This window comes from Furipterus horrens, unplaced genomic scaffold, assembly GCF_987537825.1.
Source record: "Furipterus horrens unplaced genomic scaffold, mFurHor1.1.pri manual_scaffold_7, whole genome shotgun sequence".
Taxonomy (NCBI): domain Eukaryota; kingdom Metazoa; phylum Chordata; class Mammalia; order Chiroptera; family Furipteridae; genus Furipterus; species Furipterus horrens.
In genome coordinates, this window is record NW_028327177.1 from 90,523,459 (window position 1) to 90,542,024 (window position 18,566).

The following is an 18,566-nucleotide window of genomic DNA, read 5'->3' on the forward strand; positions in this document are numbered from 1 at the left end:
CAAGTGTACATTTCTATGATACGTGATTGGTATATTCTATTGTGTGTGCCCACCACCAAAGGTAAAATCACCTCTGTCACCATATATTTCGCCCTCTTTACCCTTCACTACCTTCCCACCCCCTTCCCTCTGGTAAGCACTATGCTGTTGTCTGTGTCCATGAGTTTCTGTTTTATATTCCACATATGAATGAACATCCATGGTTTTTAGCTTTTCCTGACTGATTTATTTCACATAGCATGATTTCTCAAGGTCCATCCATGTTGCTGCGAATGGCAGTATTTCATCTTTTCTTATGTCTGAGTAGAATCCCACTGTATATGTGCGCCACATCTTCTTTATCCAATCCACTATCAAAGGACATGTTGGGTTTTTTTTACCATGTCTTGGCCACCATGAATAATGCTGCAATGAACATAGGGATACATATATCTTTGCAAACAAATATTTTCAAAAATTTCAGGTAGAAGCCCATAAGAAGGATGACTGTGTCATATGGTAACTCTGTTCTTAATTTTTTGAGGAACCTTTATACTATTATTCAGAGTGGCCATACCAGTTTACATCCCCAGCTGTGAGTGATGGTTCCTTTTGGTCTACACTTTCTCCAACACTTGTTATTGCTTGTCTTATAGATAATAGCCATTCTAATGATTGTGAGATGGTATCTCATTGTAGTTTTTATTTGCATTTCCCTACTAACTAGTGAAGTTGAGCATCTTTTCATATATCTGTTGGCCATTTGTATGTCTTCTTGGGAGAAATGTCTATTTAGGTCCTAGACCATTTTTAAAATGGATTATTTGTTTGATGTTGAGTTGTATCAGTTTTCTCTATATTTTGGATATTAATCCTTTGTTGGAGCTGTTTTTTCCAGTATCTTTTCCTATTCCTTTGGTTGCCTTTTTATTTTGTTGTTGGTGACTTTTGCTGTGCAGAAGCTTGTTGGTTTAATATAGTCCCATTCATTTATTACTTGCCTTTCCTTCACTTGCCTTTGGGATCAAATTCATAAAATCTTCTCTAAAACCAAGGTCCAAAAGTTTAGTACAGTATCAGTATTTTCTTCTCTGTAATTTATTATTTCAGATCTTGTATTTAGGTCTTTGATCCTTTTTTGAATTAATTTTTGTACATGTGGACAAACTGTAGTCTAGTTTCATTTTTTGCATATGGTTTTCCAATTTCCCACCATCATTTATTGAAGTGGTTTTCTTTTCTTCATTGTATGCTTTCATTTCTTTTGTCAAAAAGTATTTGCCCATATACATGTGGTTTTATTTTTGATTTCTCAATTCTGTTATATTGATCTGTGTCTGGTTTTTGTTGTTGTTGTTGTTGTTTTTGTTTTGCCAATGCCATGCTATTTTGATTATCATATAGTATAGTTGAAGTCAGGTAGTGTAATGTTTCTGGCTTCATTCTTTTTTTCTCAGGATTGCTTTGGCTATTCCAGTGTTTTGTGGTTTCATACAAATATGATGGTTTTTTTTTTTTCTATTTCTTTTAAACATGTCATTGGGATTTTGATGGCAATTGCATTAAATCTGTATGTTGCTTTGTGTAATATGGACATTTTAACTATCTTGCTTCTTCCAGTTCATGAAAACAGAAAGAATATCTTTCCATTTCATTGTCTCATTTATCAATCTCTTTTAATAATACTTTGTGGATTTCAGTATATAGGTCCTTAATATGTTTTCTTAAGTTTATTCTTAAGTATTTTATTCTACTTGTTGAAATTGCAAAATAATTTGTTTTTCTTATTCTGGTATTTTACTGTTAGTATATATAAATGCTCTGGATTTTTGTACATTGATTTTGTATCCTGCAACTTTACTGTATTTGTTTATTGTTTCTAAAAGTTTTTTGGTGGAGTCTTTAGGGTTTTCTATATAAAGAATCATGTCATCTGTGAAAAAGTAACACTTTTATTTCTATATTCCCCTTTTGGATGTCTTTTATTTCTTTCTCTTGCTTGATCGCTGTGGCTAGGACCTCCTGTGCTATGTTGAATAAGAGTGGTGAGGGTGGACATTCTTGTCTTGTTCTTGATCTGAGAGGAAAAGCTCTCTGGTTTTCACCATTGAGTATGATATTAGCTGAAGATTTGTCATATATGGCCTGTATTATGTTAAGGTATTTTCTTCTATACCCATTTTATTGAGTGTTTTAATCATAAATGGACAGTGTATCCTGTCAAATTCTTTATGTGCATCTACTGATAGATTACATTATTTTTATAATTTATTTTGTTAATACGATGTCTTATATTGATCAGTTTGTGTATGTTGAACCATCCTTGTGACTCAAGAATGAATCCCACTTGATCATGGTGAATTTTTTAATGTCATGTTGTATTCAATTTGATAGTATTTTGTCTAGGATTTTTGGATCTGTATTTACCAGATATTGGTCTGTAGTTTTCTCTATTTGTGTCATCCTTGCCAGGATTTTGTATCAGAATTATGTTAGCCTTATAAAATGTGTTATGAAGTATTGTCTCTTCTATACCAGAAGAATTTGAGAAGTATAGGTTTTAAATCTTCTTTAAATGTTTGGTATAATTCACTAGTAGAGGCATCTGGTCCTAAACCTTTATTTTGGGGGAGGTTTTAATGGTTGTTTTAATTCTGCTGTTGATCGGTCTGTTTAGATTTTCCAGTTTTTCATTATTCAGTTTAGGAAGTTTACATATTTCTAGGATCTTATCCATTTCTTATCCATTTCTTTTTGAATTGGTTGTCATATAGTCTTTCATATTCTAGTATGATCCTTTGTATTTCTCTTATGTCTGTGATAATTTCTCTTTTTATATTTCTGATTTTATTTGAGTTTTTTTTTCCCCCCTAAGGTGAGTCTATCCAGAGGTTTGTCAGTTTTATTAATCTTTTCAAGGGGCCAGCTCTTCATTGTGTTAATTTTGGTATAGTCTTTCTGTTATCTATTTCATTTAGTTCTGCTTTAATTTTTATTAGTTACTTTCTTCTGATGATTTTAGGCTGATTTTGTTTTCTTTTCCTAGTTCTTTAAAATGTAATGTTAGGTTGCTCACTTGAAATTTTTCTTGTTTCTTGAAATAGGCCTGTAATGATATAAACTTACTTTATATACAGCTTTTGCTGTATCCCAGGAGGTTTGATATGCCATATTGTAAATTTCATTTGTCTCTATATATCTTTTGATATTATCTTTTATTTTTTCTTAGTAGTATGTTGTTTAATCTTCACATATTTGTGGGTTTTTTTTTTTTTTTTTTTTTACTTCTTTTTTGCAGTTAATTTCTAATTTCAAAGCATTGTGGTCATAGAATATCCTTGATTTGATTTTAATCTTTTTAAATTTGCTGAGACTAGTTTTGTGATCCAGCATATGGTCTAGCCTTAAGAATGTTCCATTGGCACTTGAGAAGAATATATAAGCTAATGATCTGGGATGAAAGGCTCTGTATGTGTCAATAATGTCCATTTGGTCTAATGTGTCATTAAGACTAATATTTCTTTATTTTCTGTTTAGATGATCTATCTAAAGCTTTCAATGGAGTATTTAGGTCCCCTACTATGATTGTGTTTTTGTTAGTTTTTCCCTTTAGTTCTGTTAGTAGTTGCTTTATGTATTTCAGTGCTCCCTGATTGGGTGTGTGTGTATGTGTGAGAGAGAAGTGTTAAGTTTTCTTGATGTAGTGTCCCCTTTATCATCTTTCTCTCTTCTTACCTTGTTATCTTGAAATCTATTTTGTCAGGTATCAGCATGGCTACACCTGCTTTCCTGTGGATGCTATTTGCTTGAAGAATCATTTTCCATTGTTTTACTTTGAGTCTTTGTCTTTGTAGCTTAGATGTGTTTCCTGAAGGCAGCATTTGGTTGAGTTTTGTTTTTGATCCAATCTGTTACTCTATGCCTTTTTATTGGTGAATTCAGTCCATTTACATTTAGGGTAATTATTGATGAATGAGGATTTCCTATAGCCATTTTATCTTTTGCTTTCTGGTAGTTCAGTAGCTCCCCTCTATTGGTTCTTTTCCTTTCTGTTTCTGTCTATTTTTTTTTTTTTTTTTTGATGGTATGCCATACTTTTTTCCTCTGTTTCCTTTTATTTAAGTTATGTATCTCAGTTTTGGTTTTTTATTTTTTCTTTTTGTATGTGGTTACCATTAGATTTATTTTTAAAAAGGTTGCATATATATAGTAGTCCTTTTTCTTTTTAATGCGTATGATCGCCATCCTCCTTTGCCAGTTCAGACCTTTACCCCTGCCCTTTTATGTTTTTGTTGTTGCAAATTATCCCTGTTTATTTTCTAAGTTTGTTGGTGATGCAACTCATATTTTGTGACCTTTTGTTCTTTGTTTCATGTAGAATAACCCCCTTGAGTATCTCCTGCAGTGGGGATCTTCTAGTGATAAATTTCCTCAGCTTCTGTATACCTGGAAAAGTCTTTATTTCTCCTTCATATCTAAAATATTAGTTTGCTGACCATATTCTTCTTGGCTGGTAATTTCTCTCTTTCAGTAGTTTGAATATTTGGTTCCACCCTTTTCTAGCTTGTAGAGTTTCTGCCAAGAAGTTTGATGATAAACTAATAGACTTTCATTTATAGGATACTTCCTTCTTTTCCTGGCTGTCTTGAGAATTCTTTCTTTGTCATTAATTTTAATACAGTGTGCCCTGGAGAAGGCTTTTTTTTGGATCGAGGTAATTAGGTGTTTTATTTGCTTCTTAGATTTGAGGATGTAGCTCTTTCTATAGGTTTGGGAAGTTCTCATCAACTATTTGTTTGAATAGGTTCTCCAGTCCCATTTCCCTCTCTTCTTTTCTTTAAAAATTTTTTTAAACATTTAAAAAATATTTTATTTATTTATTTTTAGAGAGAGTGGAAGGAAGGGAGAAAGAGAGGGAGAGAAACATTGCTATGTGTGAGAAATACCGATCAGTTGCCTCCTGCACACCTCCAGCTGGGAAGCTGACCCACAACTCAGGTGTGTGCCCTGACAAGGAACTGAACCAGCAACCGTTGGGTTCACAGGCTAGCACACGATCCACTGGGCCACACCAGCCAGGGCTCCTTCTATTCTTTTTCTGGTATGGCTATTATTCTTATACTGGTCTTTCTGATGAAGTCAGATAGTTCTCACAGATTTCTTTCTTATTTATTTCTTATTTTTATGCTCAAGTCTCTCTCCTGTTTCCTCTGTACTATTTCTGGATTTCTATCTTTGATATAACTAATTTTTTCCTCCATCTGGTCAGCTCTATTTCCTGTTCTTAGTAGTTCATTCTTGATCTCTTTTATTGAATGCTTCATCTCCAGAATTTCTTTTTGGCTCTTTTTTAAAAATTCAGTCTCTTTGGTAAAGTACTCATTTTGTTTGTTGATTTTGTTTCTGGGTTCATTAACCTGCCTATTTGTGTTTTCTTACATCTCACTGAGCTTTTTTCAGAATTGCAATCTTGAATTCTCTGTCATTTAAATCGTATATTTCCATGTCTTTAAGTAGATTTTCTGGAGATTTTTCATTTTCTCTCTGAGCTGCATTGTTACCTTGGTTATTCATGGTATTTAATGGGTTCCTTCTTTGTCAAGGTGTCTATGAGTGGCACTTCCATAGCAGACTAATAAGAGTCTTTCTGTTGTTTTCCAGTAGGTAGCACTAAATCACAAGTTTTTTAAGCTCTCTTGCACTTCTCTAGCTTTTCAGGTCTCTGGGGAGTTGGGGTGGAAAATAGCCTGTGTTCCCTGAAATGGTGGGCGCTTCCCCTGTGAACTAAATGCCCCGGTTCCAGGGGACCAATCCTGCAGGGAAATGTATTGGACAATGGGACTCCAAATCCATGAAATCTCAATTCTATCCTCAACCAGATGCTTCCAGAAGTACCACTGCAACGTGTTGGGGTGGGGTGAGCTGGGGGAACCTGGCTACTTTCTTTGTTGCTTTGCCTTCCCAGGAATGGTGACCTCGGACCTCTTTGGAGTGCTCCCTGCATCTCCACCCAACCTGTTATTAGTCACAGAGTGCACCCTTCGTTCATGGAAAAGTGTTTCTATAGTACCAGTTCTCAGGTTTGCAGATAATGCACTCTGCAACCCTACATGAAAGGGGTGGGGAAGGGCGCTCTGGGAGGTTCTGGGAAGGTGACCAGGCTGTGTGGCTTTGTTTCTCTCTCCGACCAGACAACTTTGGCTTCATCTTTGTGTTTGTCCCCACCGAGGTCACTGGGCTCAGCCACAGCTGCTATAGTCCACTCCTGCAGGAATGCTCACTGAATCTCTTTGCTCCTCCTGGCTGATGGGAGGAGCCACAGTCTGATTCCTCCCCTCTCCAGGCTGAGCCTTACTCTGAGCTCCAGGCTGCAGGGCTGCACCCATGGTTCATCTCACCTTTTCTCTCTTCCCAGTTTGTTCCCACTGCCCACTTTTAGTTGTTTCAGAGCATGGATCTCTTAGACATGTTTGTGCACTGAGCAGAAAATCCTTTGTTGAATTATAGCTGTTCATTTGTTGAAATGTCAAGGGGAGATATCAAGGGGACCTCTCATACCACCATTCCTCTGACATCACTGACCATTTTCTGACAGCATTCTTTTTTTTGTAGTCTTGTCAGTTTTCCCATGGGTTGATCTGTCTTCATCAGTTTTGTAGTTGAGTTGTTCCTCAAATAGAAAAATGAAATGGTTTCCCAAGGAGGTGTGTCTTAGTCTTTCAGAAAGTAACTGTCACGTATTGTTATCTAAATGGTAGAAAATTATTCCTTGGTACCACAGAAGCCAAGGGCCAAATTTTGGTTTATCCCCTCCCTCCTATCCCAACCCTGCAATGTGATTTTTTCCCCAAAAGATGATATGAAATACTTCACATACCTTGCTGCATCCTGGCTGTGTGTCAACAGAAATTATTCTCATCTTGAATTATATTTTGCCCCTTCCTTTTTTCACAATTTTTTTCTCTTCAATTTTATAAATTTTACTATAATAGTTCTCTGGGAGTACTTCTGTGTTTTTGTAATTATAGACAAGTTCAAACAGTGTTTGTATTTTTTAAAATTGCTGCTATATAAACAAAGATAAAACCATTGAGGAAATTATTTAAGAATGAGATAGTTTAGAGTAAATGTTTAACAATGAAAAATTTTAGCCTAGCAAAGATGACAAAGTGGATGGGTAAAAGTACAAAGTACCTGACAGATAGGACCTAGTAAATTTGGGTTAAGGTGGCTACCTCAAGAGCAGAAGATTAAGAAGACTGTTTTATTGTCTACATACAAGCATCTGCCTGAGAACACTAACTCCAATCAAGACCATTCTGATGGGGAGAGTAGAGTCTTTTAGGGAGACTTTCCCAGACTACATCTTAGTGGACATTAAGTGAGAAACAGATTAAGTGATTTCTTCTTCTCAACTAAGAATCTGTAGCAACAGAGTTCACTTTCTTTGAGGCGGTATATGATCTAAGTCTCTCAATTGAATTTTATAAATTCCCTAAATCATCTCTTTCAGATTTCAACTGTGAGAAAATGTCATTCAGATTCGGCCAACATCTCATCAAGCCTTCTGTGGTATTTCTCAAAACAGAACTGTCCTTTGCCCTTGTGAACAGGAAACCTGTGGTACCAGGACGTATCCTTTTTTTTAAGAAAGGAGAAAAAAGCCTTTGAACCTAACATACCAAATGAACACAGCTTTGGCCTCCAATATCTCTGCAAAAGGTAAACAAGGAATCCACTTTCCTCCTTCTTTGGACAAACCAGGTAAGATACAGTTACATTTATTCTGAATCCAGTTGGTGGTACCAGTAATATGTTTGATCAGTTTTGCACAACTTCTGGCAAGAGTTGCTTAACAACTGTGTGGAATTAGGGGCAAGCTTTTGCTTGACCGTTTTACTATGGTAGCTGTGTAAATAGCAGGTGCTTCTCAAATGGTTCCAATAAATATCATAGGCATTTTATTTTCAGTTATCAATTGTGAATTTTACTAGTAAGATAAAGATTGGTTGGCACTTTTGTGTTGTTAAAGTAAGATATTATGGGAAGATTTGAGACCTACTTGGTTTCTTTGCCTCTTGGAGATCATTCAAGCTAGGAGTTTTAATTAAATTAATATACATAAATATACTTAAAATGTTTTTTCATGTTAGGGTCTGAAATAGTACTTTCTCTTAGAAAACATCCCACCTTCCAGATTATTGTCAAGTGTCATTGATGGTGGGTTGTTATATTACCTTCTATCAAGTTGTAGTCTTTCCTCCTGTTGACTTTGGTAGAAGCTTTATTCTTTGCTGTGGGAGTAATATGAATTGGTGAGATGCTTTGGAGAGTAAGCTTTATGTTATTGAAGATATCACTTGTGATTGTGTGCATATGATTTTATACTGAGCCTTTAGAATGTTTTTCCCTTTCCCCTAGCTTAATTTACTATGCAGAGTGTAACAAAGCATAACATTTTATATTTCAAAATAACAAGGATTTTGAACACTGATACATGATTTTTAAAATAAATTCCTCATAATTCTAAACCTACAAATATGTCAAGATGTTGTTCAGAGTAAGTTATATTTTTTCAGTGGGAATTTTCAAAGTGTTTGAAAATTTTACGAATAACCTTCCTTGAAAAAAAAAGTACAAATAAGAAAACGTACACCAAAAGATAATTGTGATTTTATGATAGACTTTCAAATTTCTTGAATCCCAATTTTAAATAAATTAACATGTAAATATAAAGCTAATGACCACAGCAATAAACTAGTAAAAGATATTATATAATGTTTTTCTTGATAATATTTGACTCTTCTTTTAAAACCATAAAATAGCTTGAATTATACCCAGTATTAGAAAAGTTAATTCTTTTGTTTATTGAAGTAAAAGAATAAAAACTAGAATGATTCAGAAGGGTCCTATAAAGCAGAACAATTTTGAAGTTGCATAACAATTTTTTATTGAATTCTTAAAGACTTGAAGTTCTTAATATAATGGAAGCAACTTATTTTTTCATTTGATTGTGCTTCAAGTTTGTGATTTTCTTTTCTCAAATTTGAGGAATTTTTATGCAAATTGTCTTAGAATTCAAAAGAATATGGCTTAAATTTTATCTCTCTTTGGGTGTCAGTTTTAATTGATTTCTGTCAAAGAATTGAGGAGACCTATGATGAAAATGTGAATTTAGATGAATGAGTCTTATGCCTTAGACTGAGAAACTGTGACATTGTAGATCTGCATTGCTTTTTTAATGGTTAATAATGGAATGAACTTTACTCTATGGTTATTTTACTTATAGTAAGAAACTTGATTTTTCATGGTCTTTTTAACCAACTCTGAATGTATGCGTAAGACCTGGGCCATATATGGTTTTAAACTCAAAAAAATTTGAGTTGCCTGATTCTAGGGAAATGTCTACAGTGAACAGTGAGCAAGCAATGAGTGATGATTACATTTGTTCTGGATGGCACTGGAATTGCCATTTTGGAAATGAATCCTGGTGAGTTACCATGACTTTAGTAAGTGCCAAGAGGATGGAGGACAGTGTATTAAAATTAACAAGTTTATTTGTTTGAAAGGTAGCAAGAGGGACCTGACCCTTTCTGAGGATGAGAAGAGTGAGAACAGGATCATTTTTGTAATCAGTTCTCCGTAAGGTTATTTTACAGCTACAGTGTTTAAAGTGGTCTCAGGGCCAGCAGATGAGGAATTCACACAATCCTTTTTATATGATGATTTCATAACTTTTTATTTTACTTTACCTTTGTAAACTCTGGTAAGTGACACCTGTGAGAAGAATCTTAATAAGTTACTTACTCGCTTGCAGAAAGCAACATTCTTTTGTCCTGTGATTTAGGATTTGAAGCTGTGGATAGCTCTGCCCACTAACATTTCATTAAATAATTGGTGAGATGTCTACAACGGGCTTTAATCTTTCCCCAGCATTCTATTCTGTCTGCTCTCATTTAGCCCCTTGGGTGGGTGATCAAACTTTGTATGCCATCCCTGTGTCTGGACTTCTCCAATCCAGCATATACCTTGTTCTAAACCACAGCTCTGATCTTATCACTCTCTGGTTCCCTTGCTTACAAACAACTGATGAAACAACTGAGCCTCCTCCACACCCTGCCCCCTTTTTTGTAAAGGATAAAATTCTAACTCCTTAGCATAGTTTTAAAAAATGTTGTTATCTTTTTAAATTTGCATTTTTATTTTTCAGTTACAATTTCCATTAGAGGTTATTTTGTATTAGTTTTAGGTGTACAGCATAGCGGTAGACAATTATATACTGTACAAAGTGACCCCCGATATTTCCGGTACCCACCTGGCACCATATGTTGTTTTTACACAACCCTTCCCAGCTCTCTCCTAACCAGGCATTATGTTTCTATGACCATGCTCCCCCTGCAACCCTTGCCACCTTGCAATCCTTCCCATCGTTTTCATTTCTGCTCAAGTGCTTTGATACCTGTTCCACCTTTCTTTTTAAAGTATATTTTATTGGTTAAGTTTTTACAGTGGTCCCAACTTCTTTTCCCTTTGCTCCCCTCCTCACAGTACCCCCTTTACCTCCAGCAATCCTACCCTCATTAGTTCATATCCATGGGTCGTGCATATAAGTTCTTTGGCTTCACCCTTTCCCATATTATCCTTAACTTCCCCCTGCCTATTTTGTACCAGCCAATTATGCTTCTTAGCCCCTGTACCATTTCCCCATTTCTCCTCCTTCCTCTCCCTGCTGATAACCCTGCAAATGATCCCCACACCTATGATTCTGTACCTGTTCTGGTTGTTTGCTTAGTTTGTTTTTTAGATTCACTTGTTGATAGTTGTGAGTTTGTTGTCATTTTAATATTCGTAGTTTTGATCTTCTTTTTCTTAAATAAGTTCCTTTAACATTTCATATAATAATGGCTGGGTGATGATGAACTCTTAACTTTACCTTGTCTGGGAAGCACTTTATCTGCCCTTACATTCTAAATGATAGCTTTGCTGGATAGAATAGTTTGGGTTGTAGGTCCTTCCTTTTCATCACATTGAGTGCTTCTTGCCGGTCCCTTTCTGCCTGCAAAATTTCTTTTAAGAAAACAGCTGATTCTTATAGGCACCCCTTTGTAGGTAACTCTCTGCTTCTCTTGCTGCTTTTAAGATTCTCTCTTTATCTTTCACCTTTGGCATTTAATTATGATGTGTCTTGGTGTGGTCTAGCTTGTTTGGGACTCTCTGTTCTTCCTGGACTTGTATGTCTATTTCCTTCAACAAATTTGGGAAGTTTTCCTTCATTATTTTTTCACATAAGCTTTCAATTTCTTGCTCTTCCTCTTCTCCCTCTGGCACCCCTTTGATTTGGATGTTGGCACATTTAAAGTTGTCCCAGAGGTTCCTAAGCCTCTCCCCATTTCCTTCAATTCTTGTTTCCTCATTTTGTACTGGTTGACTTTTTTTCTTCCTTATATTCAAAATCATTGATTTGAACCCCAGTTTTCTTCTCTTCACCGTTGGTTTTGTGTGGATTTTCCTTCGTTTCATTTATCATAGCCTTCACTTTTTCCCTTATGTGGTTGCCATACTTAAGCATATCTGTCGAGTCTGTGAGCATCTTTTACACCAGTGTTTTGAACTCTGCATCCGTTAGGTTGGCTATTTCCTCGTTTGTTAGGTTGGATATCTCCTCGTTGCTTAGTTCTATCACTGGAACCTTGATCCATTCTCTCTTTTGGGCCATATGTCTCTGTCTCCTCATCTTGACAGGCTTCTGTGTTTGTTTGTCTCTGTCTTGGGTAGAACTGTCACACCTGTTATGTTGTAAAGGGTGGAGCCTTAGGTATTCATCAGTACAGGGTGACCCGTTTCACCACATTGTGGTGTTGTGTGTGGGGGAGGGGTCAGAGAGGGAACAATGCCACTTGCTCAGCACTCGCCCCTTTTCCAGGTACTTCTGCCACTTTCATATGGGCCTGGCACCTCTCTAGCTGTTGCTCTGGATGTTGTTCCCAGAGTTGGTGTGTCTGCAGATGTTCTAGGACTGTAGGGGCCCTTTAAACAAGTGGACTCTGCTGAGAGACCAGCAGTTTCTTCCTCCACCCCAACCCCCACTAGTTTTTGCAATCAGAAGCAATGATGCTGAGTGAACTCCCCAGGTGTCTGACCCTACTTTTTTAAATGTTTGACTGCACTTTCTGCTGGCCTGCTGCTGCCACCACTGCCGCCACCACCACACCGCATCCTCTCTGCCCTGGATCCACCCCTCCTGCCTGTCTGGATGAGTATTTCTTCTTTATATCTTTGTTTGTTGGACCTCCATGCAGTTTGATTTTCTGGAACTTCTGGTTGTTTCTAGTTTTGAGGTAGTAGTTTTCCTTTTAGTTGTGGAGGGAGATGCAGTGTGTCTGTCTAGGCCTCCATCTTGGCTAGAAGTCCCCCTGTCCCACCTTTTTAGGAAAAAATATACTCTCTCCTTTTTGTGACACTTGGTTCATTAATCACATGTTTATTCATTTTACAATTTATTACCGAGCTCCTACTCTGTTCCAGGCACTATTTCAAACCTTTCTCCCATTCTGCTTTATGTCACAACTACGTGCACCCCTGCCAAGGGGTCAGAACAGGAGTTGCTCTTGCACAATTTTTGGTTCTAGCCTCCAAAATACTTTGCTGACTGAGTTTAAAGTGAAAGTGTAACAGCAGGAGTACCTGATTATTTCAATAAATGGAATGGGACAATAAGGGTCTACTGAGGTCCTGCTTTTTCAGTATTCCCATGCACAAAACCAAGTCTTATCATTATTTTATTCCAGATTTTTTAGTGTCATATTCCAGTTGTATTTTACCTTCATGTCTTGTCAGTTGCAATCTTGTTTACATTTCTGTGCTATGGGTGAACCAAGTTAAGTCTAAAGCAGTAAATGAATTGATGCCAATGGGAAAAGATTCTTTCCCTTCTTTTTAAAAAAATTTTGTTTGTTAATTTGTCAATAGACAAGTCTTTATTTTAAGGCAGCTTTATGCATATTTGAAATTTTTATTTTATATTTTTAATTTCTTTTTAAAAGGAATATTCAGGTGGCCTTTGGGGAATGTACCATTCATAAGAGACTTGTAAATGTCATCTTTGAACTTGTGTCCTCTACCATTTTGAGGGCTCCCTTACTCTCAACCCTTTTTTCTTATGGCTTTGCTCCCTGACTCTTTCATACCTTTCAGAGGAGATAAAGAAATGTCAGATCAGGGGCCAAAGATATGCTTTTGAAGCAAGACTATTTGCTTCATCCTCAAAGGAACCACACCTGAAGCAAACACTTCTATTCAGTGCAGTGTTTAAAGCCTATTGAATAGATTTCGGCTTCTGTGGTGCAACACTCTAGAAGAATATGTCAGAATGTATTTAATCCATTAATTTTTTGTTACTAGAAAATGCTTTTCAGAGTGTCTTGGTGAGAAAACACAAACATTTATGAGATTGCATCTTTAGAATTCTGTAGTGAACACGTTATTCATGTGCCTCAGTGTAGCCCAGCTATTGTTCGTGGCTTAAATAAGTTTGAATCACTGTGGTTAATATTTCTCCTCACCCCCTCTCTTTGCATTGTGCTATATCTATCTCATCTTGAGTTGAGTATGAAAAATAAATTTGAACATTAGAGGAATCCATTTGGGTACTGGGGCTTTTATTGTAAATAATATTTTCATTTGTTATGTCTTATAGTTTTCAGCAGACAGTGTATTGATCTTTGGGTTACTATTCAGAATGGCATAAGGAGCTCTAACATAAGAGGAATGTGGCAACATTTGCGGACGGGTTGAATGTGCTATGTAACAGCAGAGACAAGTCGTGCTTACTGGCCATACTATTTATACGAATTATTTGTCAATAGATTATTGAATCAGTTATTAAAAAGAGCAGATTTTTCTAAATAGGACCATTGCACTCAGAATGTTATCAGGGCCAAAGAATGTTAGGATGATTCATTGAGGACAGCCCTACAAAGTGTATTTGTGAAGAATTAGACTAGGTAACTTAAAGAACATTTCTGCTGATATATTAGAAACAAAAGTTTTGTACAATGAAAATTATGTTCTCAGGTCCAACTTCAATAGATAAAAAAGAAAAATCTGGTAAATGCCTTTTAAAACAAAAGTTTACCTTTCCAAACAAGCAATGTTTAGTTTTCTCTTTTTTTTTTTTTTTTTTTTTTAGAGTATTGCCATGTTGAGTATTCCTGAAATAAATTAATTAAAAAAAAAATCTTGCCCTGGCTGGTGTGGCTCAGTGGATTAAAACACTGGCCTGCGAACCGAAGGGTGGCAGGTTCGATTCCCAGTCAGGGCACATGCCTGGTTTGTGGGCCAGATCCCCAGTTGGGGGCACATGAGAGGCAACTACACATTGATGTTTCTCTCCCTCTTTCTCCTTCCCCTCTCTCTAAATAAATAAATAAATAAATAAATAAAACATTTAAAAAAATCTTTATTACTTAACAATGCTTTATACGGAAGCACTATATGCTATAAGATGCTATAGATAAAAGTGCCCTTTTAATCCTTTCGTAAAAATCGGAAATATTTTTCATTTCCTAAGTAGGTTGTAATCTTGTGAATTTCTTTAATTGCTCAGGAAACTGCAGCTATTAGTGATCTGATGATCTTCCATTTCTCAAGAGTTTCTTTTTAAGCCTTCCTGTGCACATAAAATAATCACAGGCACTATTTTAATGTCTTTATTACTAAAGATAGATGTTTTTGCTCTTAAAGTTCCCTGAGCCTATGTTTTTTTTCCACCTTGTGCTTGCCTGTTGTATATTAGCTAGCTTAAAATGCTCTTGGATAGATAGATGTTCAAAGACAATCTTGCTCTCCTTTGTCCTGAGCTGTAATTGGGCAAGTTGACTTTCTTGTGGTCATATTTTTCTTGCCTTTATTTGGCAGATTATTGCATTCAAAAGATCTGCATGTAGAGTGATTGTTTGGTTAGAGTACTCCTTATCCTGTTTCTACAGGAAAGATTACCATATAAATGTGCACCTACCTTTGGGTTAGTAGTGTACATTGCTATCAGCTAGAACCAGTTTGTGATGGCGTTGGTCAGCAGGAACAAAGGGAGATCTTGGATGCTTCTGTCATTCCCTAAGTTTCTTGACATCTTCTTTTCAGTGTCTAGAGCATGCCACAGAGGATCCTGCCAAACCTCCATTGCAAGGCAAACCTTGTGTGACTGTCATCCATCTTGACTTGTTATATGAGAAATTGTCACAAAGAACAAATACATTTTATCCTAAATCCCAGCTCTTCAGTTGATTGTGCACGCACAGTGTTGGGAGGAATCTGAGGCTGCCAGCAGGGGCAGCGGGCAGTAACCAGAAAAGAAAGAGGAGCAGTCCCTGCGAGGCTCAAACTCTCCCTAGTTTTTTTTTTTTTTTTTGTTCCTGGAGTTGAGATGGCCTCTTTATTTTTATATATTATAAACAGAATGATGGATTCTTGGAACCTGACACTGAAGGAATTAATGGATATTTTGTATGTGTGCAAGGAACATTTGAAATTGGTTGGAGAATAAAAGGTATGCATTTTAGGCACTTTACCCTGGCCCCTTCAAATAAAGGTTCCTCACCATGAAACAGTGTGCCTGAACCTTGTATTGTACATATTGGTTTCTAGACCTCATTTGGCCACTTCCTGATAGTTGCTCTTCCTCCCTGCCCCCTTGCTGCCTGCTGGCTGCTGCATGATGGCATTGCAATTCACTTGGCTCCTGTGCCTTATTACTTAGTTTTGACTGTTTTCCCTTGACCTTGACCTCTTCTGCATAATAAGATTTACCTTCTAGCTTTAGGCTCTGCTGTGTAGGAGCTGAGATGGGCTATCTGAACATGGTTATGTATTAAAGAAGGAAAATGCAACTGCCTTTTCGATCAGAGCTTTTAGGAGGTTCCCGCATTCTCTCAGAATTGCACAAAACCTACAGAATCACTTTCACAACCAGAAAAAGATACTGTTGCAATCTGCTGATCTGCACAGAATCTACATTTGTTAGGATGTGTGTGAATGTGGAAAGGAGGAGGACCATATTAGATAGGAGTGCTCTCCCTCCAGCACTGGCAAACGGTAGGATAATTACATGTATTAATATAACACTTTGAGTATTTCTTATATTAATTGCAAAAATGAATGCCCTATAACACAGAAAACCATTCCCCATTTCTATTTATTTCTCTGTGAAACTTTCCTCAGGTAATTTTAAACTGTCATGGTTAACTCTCTTCATTATATTCTGGGCATATTTTTGACCTGCTTTCCATGAAAGTCATTAGATTGTGAGGAATAGAAAAAGGCTGATCATGGTGTTGCCAGCCTTGCTCTTGTAATGGAACATAATTAGAAGTAATGAATGGAAAAATTCATCATTACTCAAAGAAATGTCATGTAATTAACTCAAATAATGCAAAATATATCCTGATTTCCATTTGGAATGAAAATAGATTTGTTAGAACATCAGTAGGCAGTTAATGTTATCCTATATTTTCGTACACATATCAAAACTATTAAAATCTGTTGAATAAACATACATGGATTTTCTATAACACAATAAGTTAATATGGCTTTCTTTTACTAATAGAGTCTCATGTCATGTAGTCTTCATTTATTATATGTACATAATTTGTATATATGTTCAAATCTTAGATTTAGCATAATTAATTTATATTTATTGCAAATTAATGATCTAATTTACTTAATTAGCTCCCATTTCCTTTCTCAAACTAATTGACTGAAAAAATAACTACTATACATTTGCAAATAGCTCTTGGGCACAAATCCTAAATTGGGCTTATCCTAAGAACTCTCTATAGTACTAGCTATCTGAACTACTTTTGTGATTGAAAATATTCTTCTGGGATTTCTGTTCCAGGCTTCAAATATGCATCAGGATCTTGGTTTGTCTTAGATGTGCCCACAGCTGGGGGTCAAGATGTGGGTAGGTATGTTTCAGGCAGAGGGTTTAGTTTTATTTGTTAACAGTTAGTAGGACATATGGTCCTGACCAATGTGCCAGTAGTTCCTGTAAGCTCTCTGCTGTGCCCGATGTCAGCCTGTTAATTTCTGTATCGTGGGGAGGTCTGGAGTCACCGGGGAAGAGGCAGAGAGAAGCGAACTGCATTCAGGGGTTGTGAGTACAGAGGTACTTTAATATTTTAACAGCAGAAAAGGACGTGGCAGTGGATATAGACTCAGTAACAGCCCTGGTTTTAGGGAGGTGAGGACTGACATAGGAGGAAGTGCCATTAAATCCTTGGGCTCAATGTTGGTATTTGTTCTTCATCATTAAGGCTTGCAGAAGAGTAGAGTCACCAATGAATGAAAAACAACAGAATTCTCTTTTTGTTTCAAACAGCCATCTGCCTCACAATGCACTGGAAGCCGCCCAGCACCAGTTCAGGGAAAAACCATGTGTGTGTGTTTGTTGGGGCGGCAGGTGGGAGTGGGATGGGGTGGCAGATGTTTAAAGTATGTATATACATATACAACTTATTAACATCTTGTAAATATTTTATAAGTTAAATTAAAATAATGTTTTATGATGAACAGTGCATTGTTGGAGTCACCATTTTGTTTTGTGTTCGCTGACCCATGAGCAGTTGAAAAGGAAAGCTAAATCTCAGGCCAATGGTAGTCCTACTTCATGGTAGTCAAGACTTCGCCCAAACTCTTGATCCTCATCCCATTGTTCTGTCCACCTGTCTAGTTCCCTTCCATGTGCAGCAAACATCTTGGTGTCATTGGTTAGGTGTTCTGAGGCATTATTCTCCCTAGCCTTAAGCTTTCCCCATCACTCCTCCTTTCCAGTGCTATATTGTTGAAAATTTATACTTTGCCAATCATATTTTCACTGACTTTGGTGGGATTGTTGTTTATCATAATCATTATTACTGAAGAACAGGGCTGACCTAAGTGACTTCTGAGCACCCGCAAGGCTGAGCCTGCTGCGCGCTGTGCGTGTGGGGCCAGGCAGTTGCACCGGACAAGCAGCACAGTCTGCTCCGGTGTAAGATGAGCTCGGGAGGAAATTCACCTGGCTCTCGATTGTTTCTCTTTCCTCAGATGTTTGAAATGGCTGTAGTTACCAAGAACTCTTTTCATTTTCAAGATTTATTTCTCATTCAGGAGATTCATTGGAACTAAGAATTATGTGCTGAGTGCTAATACTTTAAGAGTAAACCATGATCTCCTTACATTCACAAAAGATGATTGCTTTAAAACTTGTTATAAAGATATGTGAGGTTAAAATAAATCAACAGAAATTACTTTAAAATCTTTGGAGTATTTCTCATGCAGACATCTAGAATACTAGTTAGTATTTTCTATCCTGTTCAGGGGCCAAATGAATTCCTAGAAGCTTTTTCTCTGGAGCTGCACCTGCGATAATGTAACTGAAATTCAGGACTGCAGCAAACATCCAGTGGGACTTTTCACATTGCCCTGGAACATGAGCAACTGGGTCTAAACAGAAGGGGTGTCAGCATTACTGGAGAAATAGTCACGTGTGACAGACACCCACACTCATTTTACTAAGAGAAAGCAGCAGAACTAGATCCACCCCATTG

General features: G+C 36.8%; 1 protein-coding gene across 1 annotated transcript in view; it reads left to right on the plus strand.

Annotated features, from left to right (window-relative positions):
- Positions 1 to 18,566, plus strand: part of FHIT (fragile histidine triad diadenosine triphosphatase) — a 954,345-nt gene that overhangs the window by 131,361 nt on the left and 804,418 nt on the right. Inside the window, exon 2 of the mRNA XM_090282940.1 lies at positions 7,493 to 7,612. Coding sequence (XP_090139066.1) covers positions 7,510 to 7,612 — 103 coding nt within the window. The 5' untranslated portion in view covers positions 7,493 to 7,509. The remainder of the gene's footprint in view (positions 1 to 7,492; positions 7,613 to 18,566) is intronic.